Raw genomic sequence first — 17,549 nt, 5'->3', positions numbered from 1 at the left:
TTCTCCAGGAGATCTTCCCCACCTAGGGATAGAACCCAGGTCTCCCACATTGCAGGTGGATTCTTTATCAGCTGAGCCACCAGGGAAGCAAAGAGAATTGATGTGATATCAAAAAAGCTTTGAGTATGGAGTATTAATTAGGGATTATTACTAAATAATAATAACTCCTCCTTTTGGAGGAGGGAATCGCAAACCACCCCAGTATACTTGCCGTGAGAACCTCATGAACTGTATAAAAGGCCAAAAAGATATGACACCAAAAGATGAGTCCCGCAGGTCTGAAGGTGTCCAATATGCTACTGGAGAAGAGTAGAGGAGAATTACCAACAGCCCCAGAATGAATGAAGCAGCTGGGCCGAAGTGGATATGATGCTCAGTTGTGGCTGTGTCTGGTGATCAAAGTAAAATTTGATGGTACAAAAATTTTTGTACTGTATAGGGACTAGAATATTAGGTCCATGAATCAAGGAAAAGACATGGTCAAGCAGGAAATGGTAAGAATCAACACAGACATCCTAGGAATCAGTGAACTAAAATGGACAGGAATGGGCGAATTTAATGCAGATGACCACTGATCATGGAAAAAGCAAGAGAGTTCCAGAAAAACATCTACTTCTGCTTTATTGACTACGCCAAAGCCTTTGACTGTGTGGATCACAACAAACTGTGGAAAATTCTTAAAGAAATGGGAATACCAGACCACCTGACCTGTCTGTTGAGAAATCTGTATGCAGATCAGGAAGAAACAACAGTTAGAACTGGACATGGAAAAACAGACTGGTTCCAAATCAGGAAAGGAGTATGTCAAGGCTGTATATTGTCACCCTGCTTATTTATTGAAGAGTACATCATGAGAAATGCTGGGCTGGATGAAGCACAAGCTGGAATCAAGATTGCTGGGAGAAATATCAATAACCTCAGATATGCAGATGACACCACCCTTATGGCAGAAAGCGAAGAAGAACTAAAGAGCCTCTTGATGAAGTTGAAAGAAGAGAGTGAAAAAGTTGGCTTAAAACTCAACATTCAGAAAACTAAGATCATGGCATCTTGTCCCACCACTTCATGGCAAATAGATGGGGAAACAGTGGAAATGGAAACAGTGACAGACTTTATTTTTTGGGGCTACAAAATCACTACAGATGGTGACTGCAGCCATGAAATTAAAAGACGCTTGTTTCTTTGAAGAAAAGTTATGGCCACCCTAGACAGCATATTCAAAAGCAGAGACATTACTTTGACAACAAAGGTCCATCTACTCAAGGCTATCGTTTCTTCGGTAGTCATGTATGGATGTGAGAGGTGGGCTATAAAGAAAGCTGAGTGCCAAAAAATTGATACTTTTGAACTGTGGTGTTGGAGAAGACTCTTCTGTGTCCCTTGGACTGCAAGGAGATCCAACCAGTCCATCCGAAAGGAAATCAGTCCTGAATATTCATTGGAAGGACTGATACTGAAGCTGAAACTCCAATACTTTGGTCACTTGATGCGAAGAACTGGCTCATTTGAAAAGACCCTGATGCTGGGAAAGACTAAAGGCAGGAGGAGAAGGGGACGACAGAGGATGAGATGGTTGGATGGCATCACTGACTCAATGTACATGAGTTTGAGTAAGCTCTGGGAGTTGGTGATGGACAGAGAGGCCTGGCGTGCTGCAGTCCATGGAGTTGCAAAGAGTTGGACACGACTCAACTGAACTGAACTGATTATATCTACTACTGTGGGCAAGAATCCCTTACAGAAGCCGTCATAATCAACAAAAGTGTCTGAAATATAATACATGTACCCCTCAAAAATAACAGAATGATCTCGTTTCATTTCCAAGGCAAACCGTCAACATCACAGTAATCCAAGTCTATGCCCCAACTGTTAATGCTGAAGAAGCTAAAGTTGAGTGGTTCTATGAAGACCTAGAAGACCTTCTAGAACTAATACCTAAAAAAGATGTTATATTCAATGATCATCGGGGATTGGAAGGCAAAAGTAGGAAGTTAAGATATACCCGGAGTAACAGGCAAGTTTGGCCTGGGAGTACAAAATGAAGCAGGGCAAAGGGTAACTGAATTCTGCCAAGAGAATGCACTAGTCAGAAAATACTCTTTTTCAACAACATAAGAGATGACTTTACACATGGACATCACCAAATGACCAATACTGAAATCAAACTGATTGCATTCTTGGTAGCCAAAGACGGAGAAGCTGTATACAATCAGCAAGAACAAGACCTGGAGCTGACTGTGGCTCAGATAATCACCTTCTCATGGCAAAATTCAGGCTTAAACTAAAGAAAACTGGGAAAAACACTAGGCCAGCCAGTATGACTTAAATCCCGTATGAATTTTCAGTGGAGGTGACAAAGATTCAAGAGACCAGATTTAGATAACAGTGTGCCTGAAGAACTGTGGACGGAGGTCTGTAGTATTGTACAGGATATGGCGAACAAAACCAGCCCAAATAAAAGGAAAAACAAGAAGGCAGGGTGGTTATCTGAGGAGGCTTTACAAATAGTGGAAGAACAAAGAGAAGCAAAAAGCAAGGGGGAGAGGGAAAGGTAACCATATTAAATGCAGAGTTTCAAAGGATATCTGTAAGAGACAATAAGGCCTTCTTCAATGAACAGTGTTTAACAATCGAAGAATATGTCAAGGCTGTATACTGTTACCCTGCTTATTTATCTTCTATGGAGAGTGCATCATGCGAAATGCTGGACTGGATGAAGCACAAGCTGGAATCAAGATTGACAGGAGAAATATCAACAACAGCAGATATGGAGATGACACCACCCTAATGGCAGAAAGCAAAGAAGAACTAAAGAGCCTCTTGATGAAAGTGAAAGAGGAGAGTGAGAAAGTTGGCTTAAAGCTAAACATTCAGAAAACGAAGATCATGGCATCTGGTCTCATCACTTCATGGTGAATAGATGGGGAAACAATGGAAACAGTGACAGACTTTATTTTGGGGGGCTCTAAAATCACTGCAGATTGTGACTGCAGCCATGAATTTAAAAGACGCTTACTCCTTGGAAGATAAGCTATGACCAAACTAGACAGCATATTAAAAAGCAGAGACATTACTTGGCCAACAAAGGTCCGTCTAGTCAAGGCTATGGTTTTTCCAGTGGTCATGTATGGATGTGAGAGGTGGACTATAAAGAAAGCTGAGCTCTGAAGAATTGATGCTTTTGAACTGTGGTGTTGGAGAAGACTCTTCTGTGTCCCTTGGACTGCAAGGAGATCCAACCAGTCCATCCTAAAGGAGATCAGTCCTGAATGTTCATTGGAAGGACTGATACTGAAGCTGAAACTCCAATACTTTGGCCACCTGATGTGAAGAACTGACTCATTTGGAAAGACCCTGATGCTGGGAAAGACTAAAGGCAGGAGGAGAAGGGGACGACAGAGGATGAGATGGTTGGATGGCATCACTGACTCGATGGACATGAGTTTCAGCAAGCTCCAGGAGTTGGTGACGGACAGGGAGGCCTGGCGTGCTGCAGTCCATGGGGTCACAAAGAGTCGGACATGACTCAGTGACTGGACTGAGTGACTGACTGACTGACTGACCTTATGGAACTTACAGTTTTGTGCACATGAGAAGACTCAGGATGGGATTCTGAGGAAAATTAATACAGAATTTCTCATCTTTCTCAACAAACCGTGGTCGCAATAAGAATGCAATTTCCTCCCCATGTTTCCATTCCCACTGTCTCTCACCAGCATGTAAGAAATTCCTCAGGGAAGCGCTGTCTTTTTCTTTGTACAATCTTTGGATATTCAATGAGTGAGAAGAAAATTACTTTGCCCATTTTATATAATTCACTTGCACATACAGGAAGGATGGTCATGCACAACTGTTCAATGAGCAGGATTAGCACATTCGAATCTATTTACCTACAAAACTACTAGCAGAGTAATCCACTTCTAAATCTCTTTGTGAGTAATGAAGCAGACAGTGTTTAAAGCAGAGATCAGAGTGCCCGAAGAGAATTTCCATGGATGGCAAAGGCTGCTAGAGGCCAACAGGAAATACAAGAGAGACAAAAGGAGAGGGATGACAAATATTCTTACACCTGAACGATAAAGATGAAGAAGAAAGAAGAACCAGACTTAATGGTGTAAATTAGCACCCCTGCTCTGAAATCTTAAATTTTTAACAAGACCGCTTTGTCAGAGCCATTCATCAGGGTGAACACACCAGGGCTTTGGCGACGGACCTGGAATCTATTTACCCACGGTACTGGCAGGTTATCTGGATGAAAGCACAAAGCCAGAAAATTCAGGTCTTCTGCTGGGACTGCCATGTATGTCCCAGAAAATGTTCTTATGTGGCTCTTGTTTCAGTCTTGGGTCATTTACCCCAGGCTGGCCTGTATTGATCCCCTTTTTTCCCCTATTAAACTATTCCAGCCTCTGCTATTTCCTTGGAATGAATATCACATTAAAATGGAAAATTGGACTTCGTCCAATTTAGCTTTAGCCAGCTGAAACAGTATCAATGGAAGAAAACGGTGCTGTAATTTTCTCGTCTGATAAAATGTGGCTAGAAATCCATGCAGAAAATATAGTAACATTCATTAAAATGAAGAATATGCTAGAGTGAATAGTAACAGTTTGCTTTTGAAAGCACCTGTTAAAATATCATTAGATGTTCAATAATGACTAAGATGATGTAACAGAGATGTAGAAACAGGGATGCTGAGCTTGATGGCTTTGAACTCTGACGTGATCTCTTTCTTAGATTCCATTCTCAAGTGTGACAATTACCAAGGATAATTAAACAGTATCAAAGCTATCAATCTACCCTGAAATGCTGACTGAACTTCATCTTCAGCTGCACCAAGAAGACTACGTGCATCTGTGTGTGAGAGTGCAGGTTTAGCCTAAGTTTAATCAGCATCTCTGAAAATGGAGGGAAAACACAGTTGAACTGTATGTGGGGCTCCTCACTTTCCAAATGAAAGCCGTCAGCTGTACACTTGAAAGAAGAAGAAGATTCATTACAGTAAACTCACAAGACATTTAAAAATTCACCTTTATATGAAAATGTGTGATAAAATAGATGAATAAATGGATATGCAATACTTAGGAGAATTAAGATAAACTGATAAACTTTGGAGCCAGCTTTGAAAAATACAATCCCGTAAATGTGTTCACAATCCTCTAAAAGGAAGCAAGTAGGACAAAGTGGGTAAGTGGGCCAACTCTGAGTCAGACAGACAGCAACTGAAGCCTGACTTTGCTGGGCTAACTGTGAGACACGGGGCAAAACACTTATCTTCTCTTGATTTCTTCACCTGTAAAATGTGAATCATGATGATACCAACCGTGCCTAACTTCTGGGAGTTAATTCACGCAAACATTTAGAACAGTAACAGAGGCATGGCAAACAACTCAATAAATGTTAGACATGTTTTAAACCAAAAATCCCTATAAGATGAACTGGAAGACAGAATAAAAGGTTGGAAAGAGAAACTCCAAGGGAAAAGCAGGAGCATGAGTCTCGGTGTTGTTAAGTCTCCAGTGCTCATGAAAAGAGCGCATGTGTGTAACAGAAATGACCTACAGAACATGCGAGGGCAAGGTACTAACTATTTCTATACATATGGTGGCCACGCGGCTCCAACCACAGAATTCCCCAGGAGGCACTGTTATCACTGCCACGGAGCAGCCTCAGGGAAAGCGAGAGTCCAGTGGCCTCAAGACAGTTCAATACCCAGAGACAGGGAGATAAGGAAGTGCTTTGCTGCAGTCAACCAGTAACTTTTCTGAGTTGATCATTTATCATGATGCACTTCTTCTGAAGTCTTAAAATGCCTCAGCCACATACTGTCCTAATTTCTTTAATATTTCTCTCCTTAGGAGTGTGGAGGTGGCCTCAAGGAGGCGAGAGCAAAACACTAAGTAGGCAGAAAGTGAAATTGAAGTTGCTTAGTCATCTTCGACTCTTTGCGAAAGAGTCGCACTACCAGGCCCCACTGTCCATGGGATTTTCCAGGCAAAAGTACTAGAGTGGGTTGCCATTTCCTTCTCCAGGGGATCTTCCCAACCCAGGGATCGAATTCGGGTCTCCTGCATTTCAGACAGACGCTTTACCATCTGAACCACCAGGGAAGTAGGCAGAATCACAGACTTCTTGCCCTCCTTCTGTAAACTAGCTTGTGAAACCATCTTAATCGTTTTCAAATGCACAAGACCTCCTCTTTCCTGTGTATCACAATCATATGTTAAAAGAACACATCACGTTCACAAACATTCTGTTCAAAAAGAACCTTCATAGTACTCTCACCATTATTCTTAGTTTAATGGAAAGCAACGCATGCTGTTTTTAATTTCATTTACTTCTTGAAGGAAAAATGATTACTTACTTTGCATCCCAGACGTGGTCACCTCGGTGGAAAATCACAAGATTATTCTGAGGGTCCACAGCCACCCCAGAAACCTGGCCTGGTAATAAGTACACCCCAGGCCAATCCAGTGCCTCTTCTACATGGAAATCTAAAAGAGAAACCCATACATTTAGTGTAAGAAAGAGTTAGTATAACTCCACAAAGATTCACAATGATTGTAAGAAGTTCATGCAGTTATGTCACTAGATGCAAAAAACAAACAAACAAACAAATACAAGTGTGCTCTACATAACATAGACCACATGCACGTGCCAAAGTGTAGCTTCCTGGGTGATGAATAAATAAGTGACTGTGAACCTGTTTGGGGACTAAATGTTCTTTTCCTGTTGATAAGATGCCTTATAAAACCAGCTTATCCTTCAGTCATTAAGGAGCAAATTTGAGACTACCTTCTTCAAGATTCTTACTTTAAACTAGTATCTTTGGAAAATATGGTAATATGGAAAATTTTATTTTAACACAAAGCCTTTAAATGAATAGCATTCTTAGGCAATAAGCCTGTGTGTGTGTGTCTGTGTGTATGTGCGCAGCTGTCTCTCTCTCTTATCTAACTTCTGTGTAAACTGTGGGTGTTCAATATATATTAGACCCTATAAGAAACCATCATTGATAATCCCTTGTACAGGAACTATGTAAGATACCAGTTTCATTTCGCCCAGCCTCAGTGTTCCTGTAACAATGGGAATGGAGAGATACTTTTTCATGGTTTATATTTCACTGTTTCCTAACATGAGAAAGGAAAAAATAACAGACACTCTATGACTGAATGATTTACCAATTACTCTCACTTCTGTTCAGAATGAACTTATACTTAAGAGAATATCTAAGTTCAATTCTGCTAATGCCTTTTATAAAAATGCTCATGAGTAAAGAGGTGTGAGGTACAGAGGAGCTCTACTAACGGGACAGAAAGTTAAGAAGATACTGTGAAATCCTCTGTATCAATGGCAACATTTCCTTCTCTCTGCAATGCGTCAGGAGAGATGCTGAGAAGTAAAAAAGCAATTTGAGTCCCTTTCTCCTGCCCGTACACTGGAGGATGTGGCAACATGCAGTGATTCTCAAAGATGGACATTCAAGATTGGAGGAAGAAAGGGACACCCAGGGCTCGTATAATCAGCTTCTGAAAACTTGAGAGGATGCCAGTGTGAGAATCAACACTTTAAAGTAATTCTCTTAACTACAGGAAAAGGAAATAGTACCTTTCCACTCCAAATGTTCTTACCTTTGTAGGTTTAATTTTTTTAAATAAAAATTAACAAAATATATCACAATCAATACGATGACTAGAACAGTTTTGCCTATAACCTTTGGTGATACATCTTCAACAAATAACCCCTAAGTGTACTGTCTATGTAAGGTATTATGCTAGATTCTGGGAACACAAATACAGCATGGTATGGAGCCTGCAGGGTCTCATAGGATAAAATGAGGGGAAAAAAACCAGAAAGCAAATACGTATGACACAGTGTGGTGCAGGAATACAGGGAAAGGGCCCATCATCTTTTCTGAGGCTTGGCTGGGAGAGGGTAGGGATTCTCACTTAAAGGTTTATCAAATTCAGAAGCGGGTAGTCAGAAAGATGAAAAGTGAGGATGTTTATAACTGCAGAATGTGTTTCATGATCTTTAAGTAATCTGTATATCTTTAAAGACATCTGTGTATGTCAGGTCGGGGTTTGGAAGTGAGAAGCAGGATTAAACAGACCCCAAGACCTAGTGTAAACTGGAAGATATATTGTCAAGCACAAGGAAGAGTATGGATTTAACAATGAATGAGAGTAGCTCTACGCTGTGGTGTCTTGATCTATACTATGATTAATTCTGAGGTATGCTGCAAGTACTTTATTAATAGGAGTAAAGCCCAGAGCTTGGGGATAATTTACCTTTGAAATATACTAGAGCACGTGAGAATATCATTCTTAATCATGTGTATTTTGCTGTCTTCCTGAGCTGGGGAGAAGGGGGCAGACTTACAGCTGGCATGCCTAAATTGGCACAGCAGTGGATATGAGTGGGGCTGCCTGGATGAATAGCACTAATCATCTACCACGCTTGTCACAGAAGGAGAAAAGGAAGCAAACTGCGGGGCCACCGATGGCTTTCAAGCACGGGGTGGCATGGATAAAAGTGTGTTTTTGAAAGTGAACTCAGGAAACAGAGTCTATGGATGATAATTAGAGATGTATAGATGGATTCCCCAAAGAAACTATTTTAAAGTGGCATGAATCTCAGGCCATACTTCATTCATTCTCATCTCAGTTACAGCTGGTCCTTTTGGTGGCTATTCTGCATGCAATCAGCAGCTCCTGAAGATTCTGGATCTTGAACCTTGAACCGCATAACAACTGAGATATTTAATTGCTTTCATCCGCTTCTCAGAGCCCAACACCACTTCAACTAGGTGAAATTTTGTGAGGGCAGAGATCCTGTCTTATTCACTGTTTTGTCACTAAGTCTTGCTCAGGGCCTGGCCCATGGTACTGGCCTAGTAAATGCACTAAACTGAACTCTATGCTCCACTTCCTACTTGCTTATGTTGTCAACTAGCATTTAAACACCCTTACCATCTTATAGCTCACCGGCACTATGTCTTTTTACCCCTAGCATTGTGCTGAAGACACCATGCAGAGACTCAAGAAGAAAAAGTTAATTGGCTAATTATTTTCATTGATGGCAATCAACAAATGTCATGTTTCCTGGAACTTTTTTATCCAGTGGTCTACAACAAGGACTGGACGCGAGACGCTCATGAAGATTTAGAGATGCTACTTCTGATAGAAAATATGCGTTGTCCTAAATAAATATACTATTCTGGGTTCAAATGAGGATTTCATAAAATACATGAAATACTGTGTAAAGAACTTCAATCTAGCTGTGAATAATCCCATATTATCACTGACTTTAGATTGGTAAACTCTCAAAATATGCAAAAAGCACTGACTGATAGGCTGTTAACAACCTATTCTGTCACTTACAAGAATTCCTTTTGGTTGGAAACTTTCAAGATGAGAAAGCAGGATAACTGTCTAGGGCACATTTCTACACTTTTGGTAAATTTTCAAAACAGTAAAGGTGATACGTGAGGAAATACATGAGGGTTAGCAACGTGAGAAACTTGGCTCTTTCAGTACTGAGTCAGTGCAAAGGAAGAACTGTTTTGTGCATGGCAAGAACACTCAGAGAAATTATATTAAATTACTGTAAACTTCATTACAAACATCACTGCACATTCATTAAGATTACCTAGCTAAGACCTCAAAACTTTCAGGACCTGAAAACCTAGGTCTCTGTGTTAATTACAAATTCCCAAACAGTTAAAGGAAAACTGAGTTCACGGTTTTTGCTGTGAACACTAGCTCTGTGAATCGATGTTTCTGCTTCCAGTGTCGTCATCTTTTTTCATTATTACGCAGTTAAAGGCTGTTCTCTTTAAGATGAAGTGATCAAGAGTCAAAGCAGTCATGGAGGACTAGTGGTGCATGCATCTGGAATGAATATTAATGCTTTCACAAGCCCTGCCCATCTTTACAAGAGAATTATAGGACGCTCAGACAGAACCCCACATTATTTTCTGTATTTATAAAAGAACGATAGGCGTGGGCCAGACTCTGGCCATCAATAGCAAGGGTGATTATTTTCTAACCTTCAGAAATATTTCAAATCCTTATTAAAAACTGTCTGATAAAATGTATTTGGGTTCTAAATTAAACTTGACATTTTCAAGCATGGAAAAGTTAGAAATTCGAGTTCAGATTCCTCTTAGACTTTACTTAAGAAGTAATTCATTAGCATATATGACTTCTGTTGTAAACTGACAGTCCTAATTTGAAAATTAAATACAGATTTCTTACATATGACCTTGGGCAAGCCATTCCCAACTCCAAGTGTCAGCTGCGCTAAATTCAGATGTCAAATGATAGGGTTATTTCAGAAGAATCCCTGCATTCATTATAAATAAAGGTAAATGGACAGCCTCATATTCTACCATATATTTTTAAAAAGTTACTTTCAGAAAAAATTTAACATTAAAACTAAAACTGTATCAATAAATCACTAAGCAGATTAATGAATTATGTCTTTCCCAGAAAGATTAATGTTAGCAATCAATGCTGCTTTCATATGAAATTATTAACAAGCATTTAAAAGGGCATTCCTTTATCTGTGTACATAGGACTAACAGAATTAGACAAAAAAATTTGAGGAAAAAATATAATGTCAAACCTAGGCTATGACTTAACTTTACTGTAACAAGGCTCTTTATATTTAATCTTGAGAAGATCCTATAGAAATCAGTAGATTTCAACAAGAACAAAATAAAATTGTTGCTTTTTCTACACGAGTAGATTTGCTTTTAGTGATGAAAAGATGCCTTATTTTGGTCAGGGATTGTTATTCATCAGAAGTGCCAACAGTAACTATAATTAACTAAGACTATAAGAGAAATATTTATACTTAAGTGAGAAAGAAAACCAGATTAATTATAATGTCTTATTTAGTGGGAGGGAAGTGAGTAAGAGAGTTAAGACATAGCCAGAGGCTCAGAAGTGTTAGCAGACTTCCTTTTCTTTTAAAAATTTAACTGCAAGTGAATCTTCACCTTAGTCAAATTGTTTGGATATTGATTGAGAAAGTATGACCAAAGGCAATCTACACCTAGAGTTATTACAACTGTAGATAAGATGATGGGAAGGTTGGGAAAAAACAGCCTATCTATCTGTCTATTATTTTACTGTGAGACAGAGTAATAAAGTAATTAAAAACCAAGACTGAGCAAATCTGCCTGGGTCTGAATGCTGGTTGACTGAACTGTGGCATTTTGGATACACGGCATGTATCCTTTCTATGCTTCTATAAATGGGTTTCTTCCTCTATAAATGATTTTGTCATAGATTTTTGTTTTCATTATTCTCCTCTCCTCCAGAAATGAAAATTTAGCCTAGTGAATGCTTTATTTAACCCTGGGAATTCTATAAGACTTGAACCTAGAGCCAGCATGACTGAAATATGTTAAGAATATGTTAAAAGTATGGCTTCTGAGTCAAGAAAAAGTTGTCCACAGAAATTAAGTAAAATTTAAATGCACCATAACAATATTTAAAGACTGCACATTCTCTTATCTTGTGGGAGGTATCACACAAATGCAGATGTATTTTCTGATGTCCAAAGGTGTACAACATATGTCAAATCAGGCTTCCATATGCTAGCAAATAGTAGTCCAATTAAATTCAACAGGAAGAGAATAGCTATCAGTAGTTTTAAATTTAGTTTTCAAAGAGTCTAGTTTCCAGAAGGCAACCAGAAAAGAGACTATGATTTTCTTTCTTCTCTATGAATGCTGTCTTAATACAGACATCAAACTAATGGTAGAAACCAAAGTATACTAAAAAGGAGTGTATCTGCTTCCCAATTTACTAGGTTGCACACTGTCACACTGTACATCATATATTACAGGAAAACATCAAGGCAGATCAATGTAAGTTACCAGTAAGTTGAAGAGCCACAAATTCTCATTATGATAGAACACTGCTAAGTTACATTTTGTTAATCAACTTAGAGTGTCAATTTTTGCAGCTTTCCTACATATTGTAAGAAAATTCTCTCATGGATGCTGCTTAAGCTAAAATAATTAATATTCAGTTCTACTACTTTGGTGTTTAAATTTTTGAAATCTTACTCCAACATGACATTAATGATAGCAAGTATAATAATAATTATTGTTAACTTATTATACCACTTATTGTTTTCTTCAATTAAAGTCAGATATTACATTGTGCTATAGTAAACAGTGAAAGAAAATTGAGAAGATTTTTAGAAATAGCTTATCTAAATGTGGGCTTTGCCATTTTGCATTTAATTTTATAAAAATTTGGAATCAGAGTAGTGAAATAACACTAAAATAAATCATTCAGAAAGGAAATACATGCACATTTTCTTCCTATAACTAGAATTTGTATTGTATGTTTCTCTAACTCATTGCTTTATTTCAGTGACATTCGCCCACACACTTAAAATGAAAGGAAACTTGGAGAAACATTTTCCTTCTAGGCACTCGAAAGGAGTGCCATTTTTACCACCTTGAAAGGAATGTGGAGACTTGGCCAGTAACTATAATTTGAGTGTTTTAAGTATTTTTTTCTTAGAAAAACTTAGTAGGTCTTAAGAATATAATTCCTTAAGTCAAATGATGATTTTCACACTGACTCAGGATGTCTATAAATGATCATGGTATTATTTCAAACTGAAGAGTAACAAAGGCAAGTCATAGACAACTAGAAACTAAATTTTTGGTAGTGGGCACACTGTAGGGTATACAGAGGTAGAAATATAAGGCTGCACACATGAGACATATAATGTTATAAACCAATGTCACCTCAGTAAAAAAAGTTTAGAAAAGATAAGTCATGGAATAAAGCATGCTGGAACTCTAACATTTCAAACTTGAACAGAATTGTATTCTCACCAAAGAAGCCCTTTTATATTTACGCATTGTTTGGGTTACAATTTACTGTACTTAATACAGAGGTTCAGACAGACAATCCAGTCTGTCTATGAAATAGATAAGGGCATCATAAACTGCAGACTCCTAGACCCTGTGCTCAGAGATATCAACTCAGTTGTTCTTCAGGAGGATTCAGAAGTCTAGATTTTTCATAACCATCCTAGGTGATTCTGATGCAAGGGGAGGTTCAGCGGCCACCTCTTTGGAAACAGTTTTATTAGGTAAATTTAGAAGGAGTTAGAGCAGGGCTGACCCTATTTAAATATGAAGAGGTTAAAAATCTGGGTTCCAGTTAACACCTCATAGAGACTATTAGGCTAGTCCTAACGGACAATGCTTGAAACTTGTGTGTGAGAAAACAGCACTGCATGCTAATTTGTTTTTCAATTATAAATAAAAATCAGTTGGGTGTTGAATAATTTATGGCTTCCTGCAAAGCTGTATTTGAAAACATCATGCTGGCAGCCTGTGCCATCCCAGCCCACGCATGGGCCGCTGCCATGCACGCACACCCAGTTACTTTTCTGGAGATTATCTCCACATGCTGCATGATCTGGCTTTCCACATTAGCAAGTAACATGAAACATGATCGATATCACAGAAGCCACAACACAATCAGAGACAAAGAGGAGGCATCCACAGCTTGCTGGCACAGAAACCTGAAGGGAATAAGGTATTGTCCTCTAATTACAGAAGCCAATCCTGGTTAGAAGATGAATCTGATAGTTACTGACTTGCTGGAGGTCCCTTCAGATAAAACCATTCAGCTTTCCAATTAAGATGATAATTGATAATGGAACTTAAGAAATCAAAGTCATAAAAAGGGTTACATTTTACAAGTCAATTGGATGAGAATGTTGGAAGCGTAAGATTCCTCTGAGAGGAATTAAATTACCTTAAAGGAAGGTGGTGTATAACCATTTCACACACTGGAACTTTATGTATTAGGTTTGAAATTTTGGTTCATTCCCAATGTTGAGGTGGTTAAGGATTGGTTCTCCTGAATTCCATATGCCGCCCTTCCCCATATGATCCAGAGGGTTTGGGTCCTGGTAATTCTGGCTCATCAATTGAGCTGAAATGGAATGTATGTAGGATTGGACCAAAACAAAGACTCGAACAAAAGTGATATCTGATAATCCAAATAGAATCATGTTTTTCTAATGGTAAGTTCCTTTTCATTGGTGAGTTTTCTCACCCATTAATTTTTATTCCCTTCAGATTTTGCTAATGTGGATCGTAGTATCTCACATTGTATTCTTTAAAAGAAGCACCTAAACGCACCTCCTGTGTGTTCTGGTTCCCAGGTGCCTTCACCAGGTAGGGGCTGCTGTAATGACAGAACTCTGCTCTCTGCGGGCCTCAAGGTAGATACTAGTCTGTGAAATTTGTGAATTCTGTCTCTGACAAGAATAGCATTGCCCCTCTCATGTTCTGCACTCTCTCTGGAATCGGACCGACCAAGATCCTTCTTTTGGACTACGTTTGCAATCTCAGCTACCAGGTCAGACTCTGATTCTGCCTTTTCTGTAGGATTATATTTATGCACATGAACAACATCTTCCCTTTCTCCTAGCAGCTTGGAAAGTAGTGAATAGAAATCACCTGTGGAAAAAAGAGAAGAGAGAAGGGGTGGGGAGTTGATAAGACTTCAAAATTTACAAAATGTTGTGCCTTAAAAATATCATCTCTTGATTCCTGATGATAAGTGAGAGAGAAGGTTGCTCTCAGATGTTGAAGCATGGGGAGAAAAAAAAAATGATTTTCCAGAACAACGAAAAAATAATAATGCTTCACATTTCATTTCATAAACCACCCATTTGCTTCTGTTATCTCAGCAGCCAATAACACTAAATAACCTCTATTAGCAAATAGCAGAAATAAAATCATGCATATGTGACTACATGGCATGTTTCAATAATGGTTTTCACAAGGCTGTTGGATTGATTTAAAAGTCAGAATTCATCAGTTTTTCAAAATAAAATCTTATCACAGTTACCTCAGAAAACAGGCAAACCCTCTGAAGTTGTCTTTAAAAGCCTATTAAAGCATAATATACAAAAATAAAATGTATATTTTTGAGCAGGTGCTATGAAACACAAAAAATATAACATCCACTTGGCAACTGGAAAACCAACGTTTTATTATCATTTTGTTAGCTGTGTTGCTGCTGTTCTAAGTGGCTCCAGTTGTCCATTTTAAATAAGAAATGAACAAATTCCTGTAAATAATTTTGTGACTAAAGAATATTTTTAAATCAGTTTCTAGCAAAAGAGAAGATTTTTAACAAACTAGTATCATTGGAATGATTCATCACTGCAATGTATTGTCTTCCTGTACTAAGAGGTCAATGTGGATATGATAATATAGCTTCATGAAAACAATTTATAAAATATTACGACAGATTCAAAATACAACTATGAAAGGTTCATGAAGCATTTTAATCTTCATCATTTACAATTATGGCTTCAAGTCCATTCAATCCATTCAGTCAATTGTGTGAATAGGAAACATTTATATTTTCAATGAAATCATAAAGCTGCTTTTCTAACCCAAAACCCAAGATAACCCACAGTTTTTCCTTTTCCTCACCCTATGTTAAGTACTGTTAATGAAACTTATAATTGTGGAGTCCTTTTGCTTAAGCTTTAATTACATTTATAGCATGATCAGATAACATTTATCAAATCTTTTTTATGATTATCAGAAAACAAAAATAATAACTGGTTTAACCAGGATACATTCTACTAAAGAATATATTATTAAAATATATTGGTGCATATTTGCAAATAATCTTGGTTTAATGATTCAAAGTAGGCTTTCAATTCTTGCTCATGAAAGCAACTTCTCCCAGGTGAGATCTTCAATCAGAAAATAATTACCACGTATTAGGACCAATATCAGTAAAACGAACAAAGCAAATCACAATGCACCTGATTGTGGTAGGCCATAGTGGCATTCTGCCTCACAGAAGAGAAATAAATCTATTACTGAGAAATTCTCCTGCCCCACACACTAAATATAAAGAGCTCAATATACTATTGTGCAATGAAACATTTTACATAGCGACTAAAAACAAGATGATTTCAGGGACAGATAAAGAACACAATTTTAAAACCTGAATCCATGACATTAAGGCTAACGTTGACGAAGGAACACAGGCTTAGAATTAGGCATGGTTATTCAGGTTTGTCAGCAAAAATCTAAAAGCTGTGATAAAATACCAAATGCAGAGTACTTGGTTCCTTTGGAATGGTCATTTACAATGATCAGTGGGTTAGGAAAACAAAAAGTTAGCAATGTAATATAGGCTTGGCTGCACACAAATGCACTGGCCTTGTGACAACGCTGCTTCAGAGCAGCAACTCACTTCTAGAGATTACATGCAGGAGACCACTAGATGGCTATCTCCTACACTCATACACAGACCAGGAAGGTGTTCCCCCCGCCCCCCACCCCCTAGCCTTTTTCTCTTCTGGTGTCTGAAATATATGAAATCTGGAAATGCTAACCATTTTTCTTAGTCATATTAAGATTCTGACTTATGAAATCTATCTAACCTTGAGTACAACGGATGGAACAGACCATAAATGGAGGACGATGGATGGTCTCTACCCCAGCGTCATCTCTCAATATTCTCTTTTTTTTTTTTTTTTTCTCAGTTTATATTACAGCCACATTGGACTTTACTTGCTTGAATGTCAACTCTGAGAAGATGCTGTTTCTCCTTCCCAGACATTTTCTCTCCCCAGGGCCTCAACCTTCAGACGTTCCTTAGGCATCCCTTGTATGCAAGAAGCCTGCCTGGACAGCGAGATTAGGGGTTGCTGCTATGCATAGCCACAGCTCTCTGCTCTTGTTCTGTATTGTTGTTACTCAGGGTCTGGTCTGTGTTTCACACTAGTGTTTGAACCCAACCCCTGACACTTAATAGCTACTCTGTGCCTTTAAGCCAGTTACTTAACCTTTACAAATAGAAAACAACAGCTACCTTTAAAATGGTTTTGTGGATTTAACAAAGATAGTTAATGTAAAAGGCCCAGTCCAGCGGATATCATAAAGTAGATATCACTAAACTGTAGTTATTATAATTATTAATGACAAAGATATAAACTCCAGTTACAACATGCATCTGCTTCAATCTACGGTTTACCAAAAATTTTAAAGAATCAGTTCCATTTCTTATTGAAGTACTGGGACTGTCGTATGGAAAAGAGTCCCCTGTTACGTTTACAGCCTCTGTTTTCTCAACAAGTCATCAAGGCTACATTCATCATTTGCTTCCTGATTTTGCCGAAAAAGGTTGTATCTGTTCTTTCTTTTGCTTCTCAGTCTATTTCTGGAGAAAGAACCATCCCCACTCCAGTGTTCCAGGTACCAGCCGTCTCTGAGCCTTTGAGAGCCTTTCCTATCTGCTCTTTCTTTCCTTCTCTGACACAACTTCTCTGCCAAAGATCTGGCTCAGGCTATAGACACACACACTCCGTGTGTGTTTATCTCGCGTGGTCACGGAGGTGAGAAGAGACCTGTTTTGACACACTATGTCTTTCAAGTTTTTCCATTTTCCCTCTTTCTGCAACAAGTTCCAGCACCATCAGCAAGACCTTTCTGTGATAATGGAAACAGTCTTTACCTGTGCTAT

General features: G+C 38.5%; 1 protein-coding gene across 7 annotated transcripts in view; it reads right to left on the bottom strand.

The window, feature by feature from the left end:
• Window positions 1-17,549, bottom strand: part of PAM (peptidylglycine alpha-amidating monooxygenase) — a 172,844-nt gene that overhangs the window by 39,623 nt on the left and 115,672 nt on the right. For 4 of the 7 annotated variants that reach the window (XM_052644035.1, XM_052644036.1, XM_052644037.1 and 1 more), the window contains exons 14-15: window positions 14,192-14,512; window positions 6,365-6,494 (exon numbers count right to left, since the gene is read on the bottom strand). In XM_052644035.1, the coding sequence (XP_052499995.1) occupies window positions 6,365-6,494; window positions 14,192-14,512 (451 nt within the window). The remainder of the gene's footprint in view (window positions 1-6,364; window positions 6,495-14,191; window positions 14,513-17,549) is intronic. The other 3 variants (XM_052644039.1, XM_052644040.1, XM_052644041.1) reach the window with 1 other exon arrangement.

This window comes from Budorcas taxicolor, chromosome 7, assembly GCF_023091745.1.
Source record: "Budorcas taxicolor isolate Tak-1 chromosome 7, Takin1.1, whole genome shotgun sequence".
Classification (NCBI taxonomy): Eukaryota; Metazoa; Chordata; class Mammalia; order Artiodactyla; family Bovidae; genus Budorcas; species Budorcas taxicolor.
Note: the sequence above shows the minus strand (reverse complement) of the source record. Positions and strands in the feature narration are given on the sequence as shown.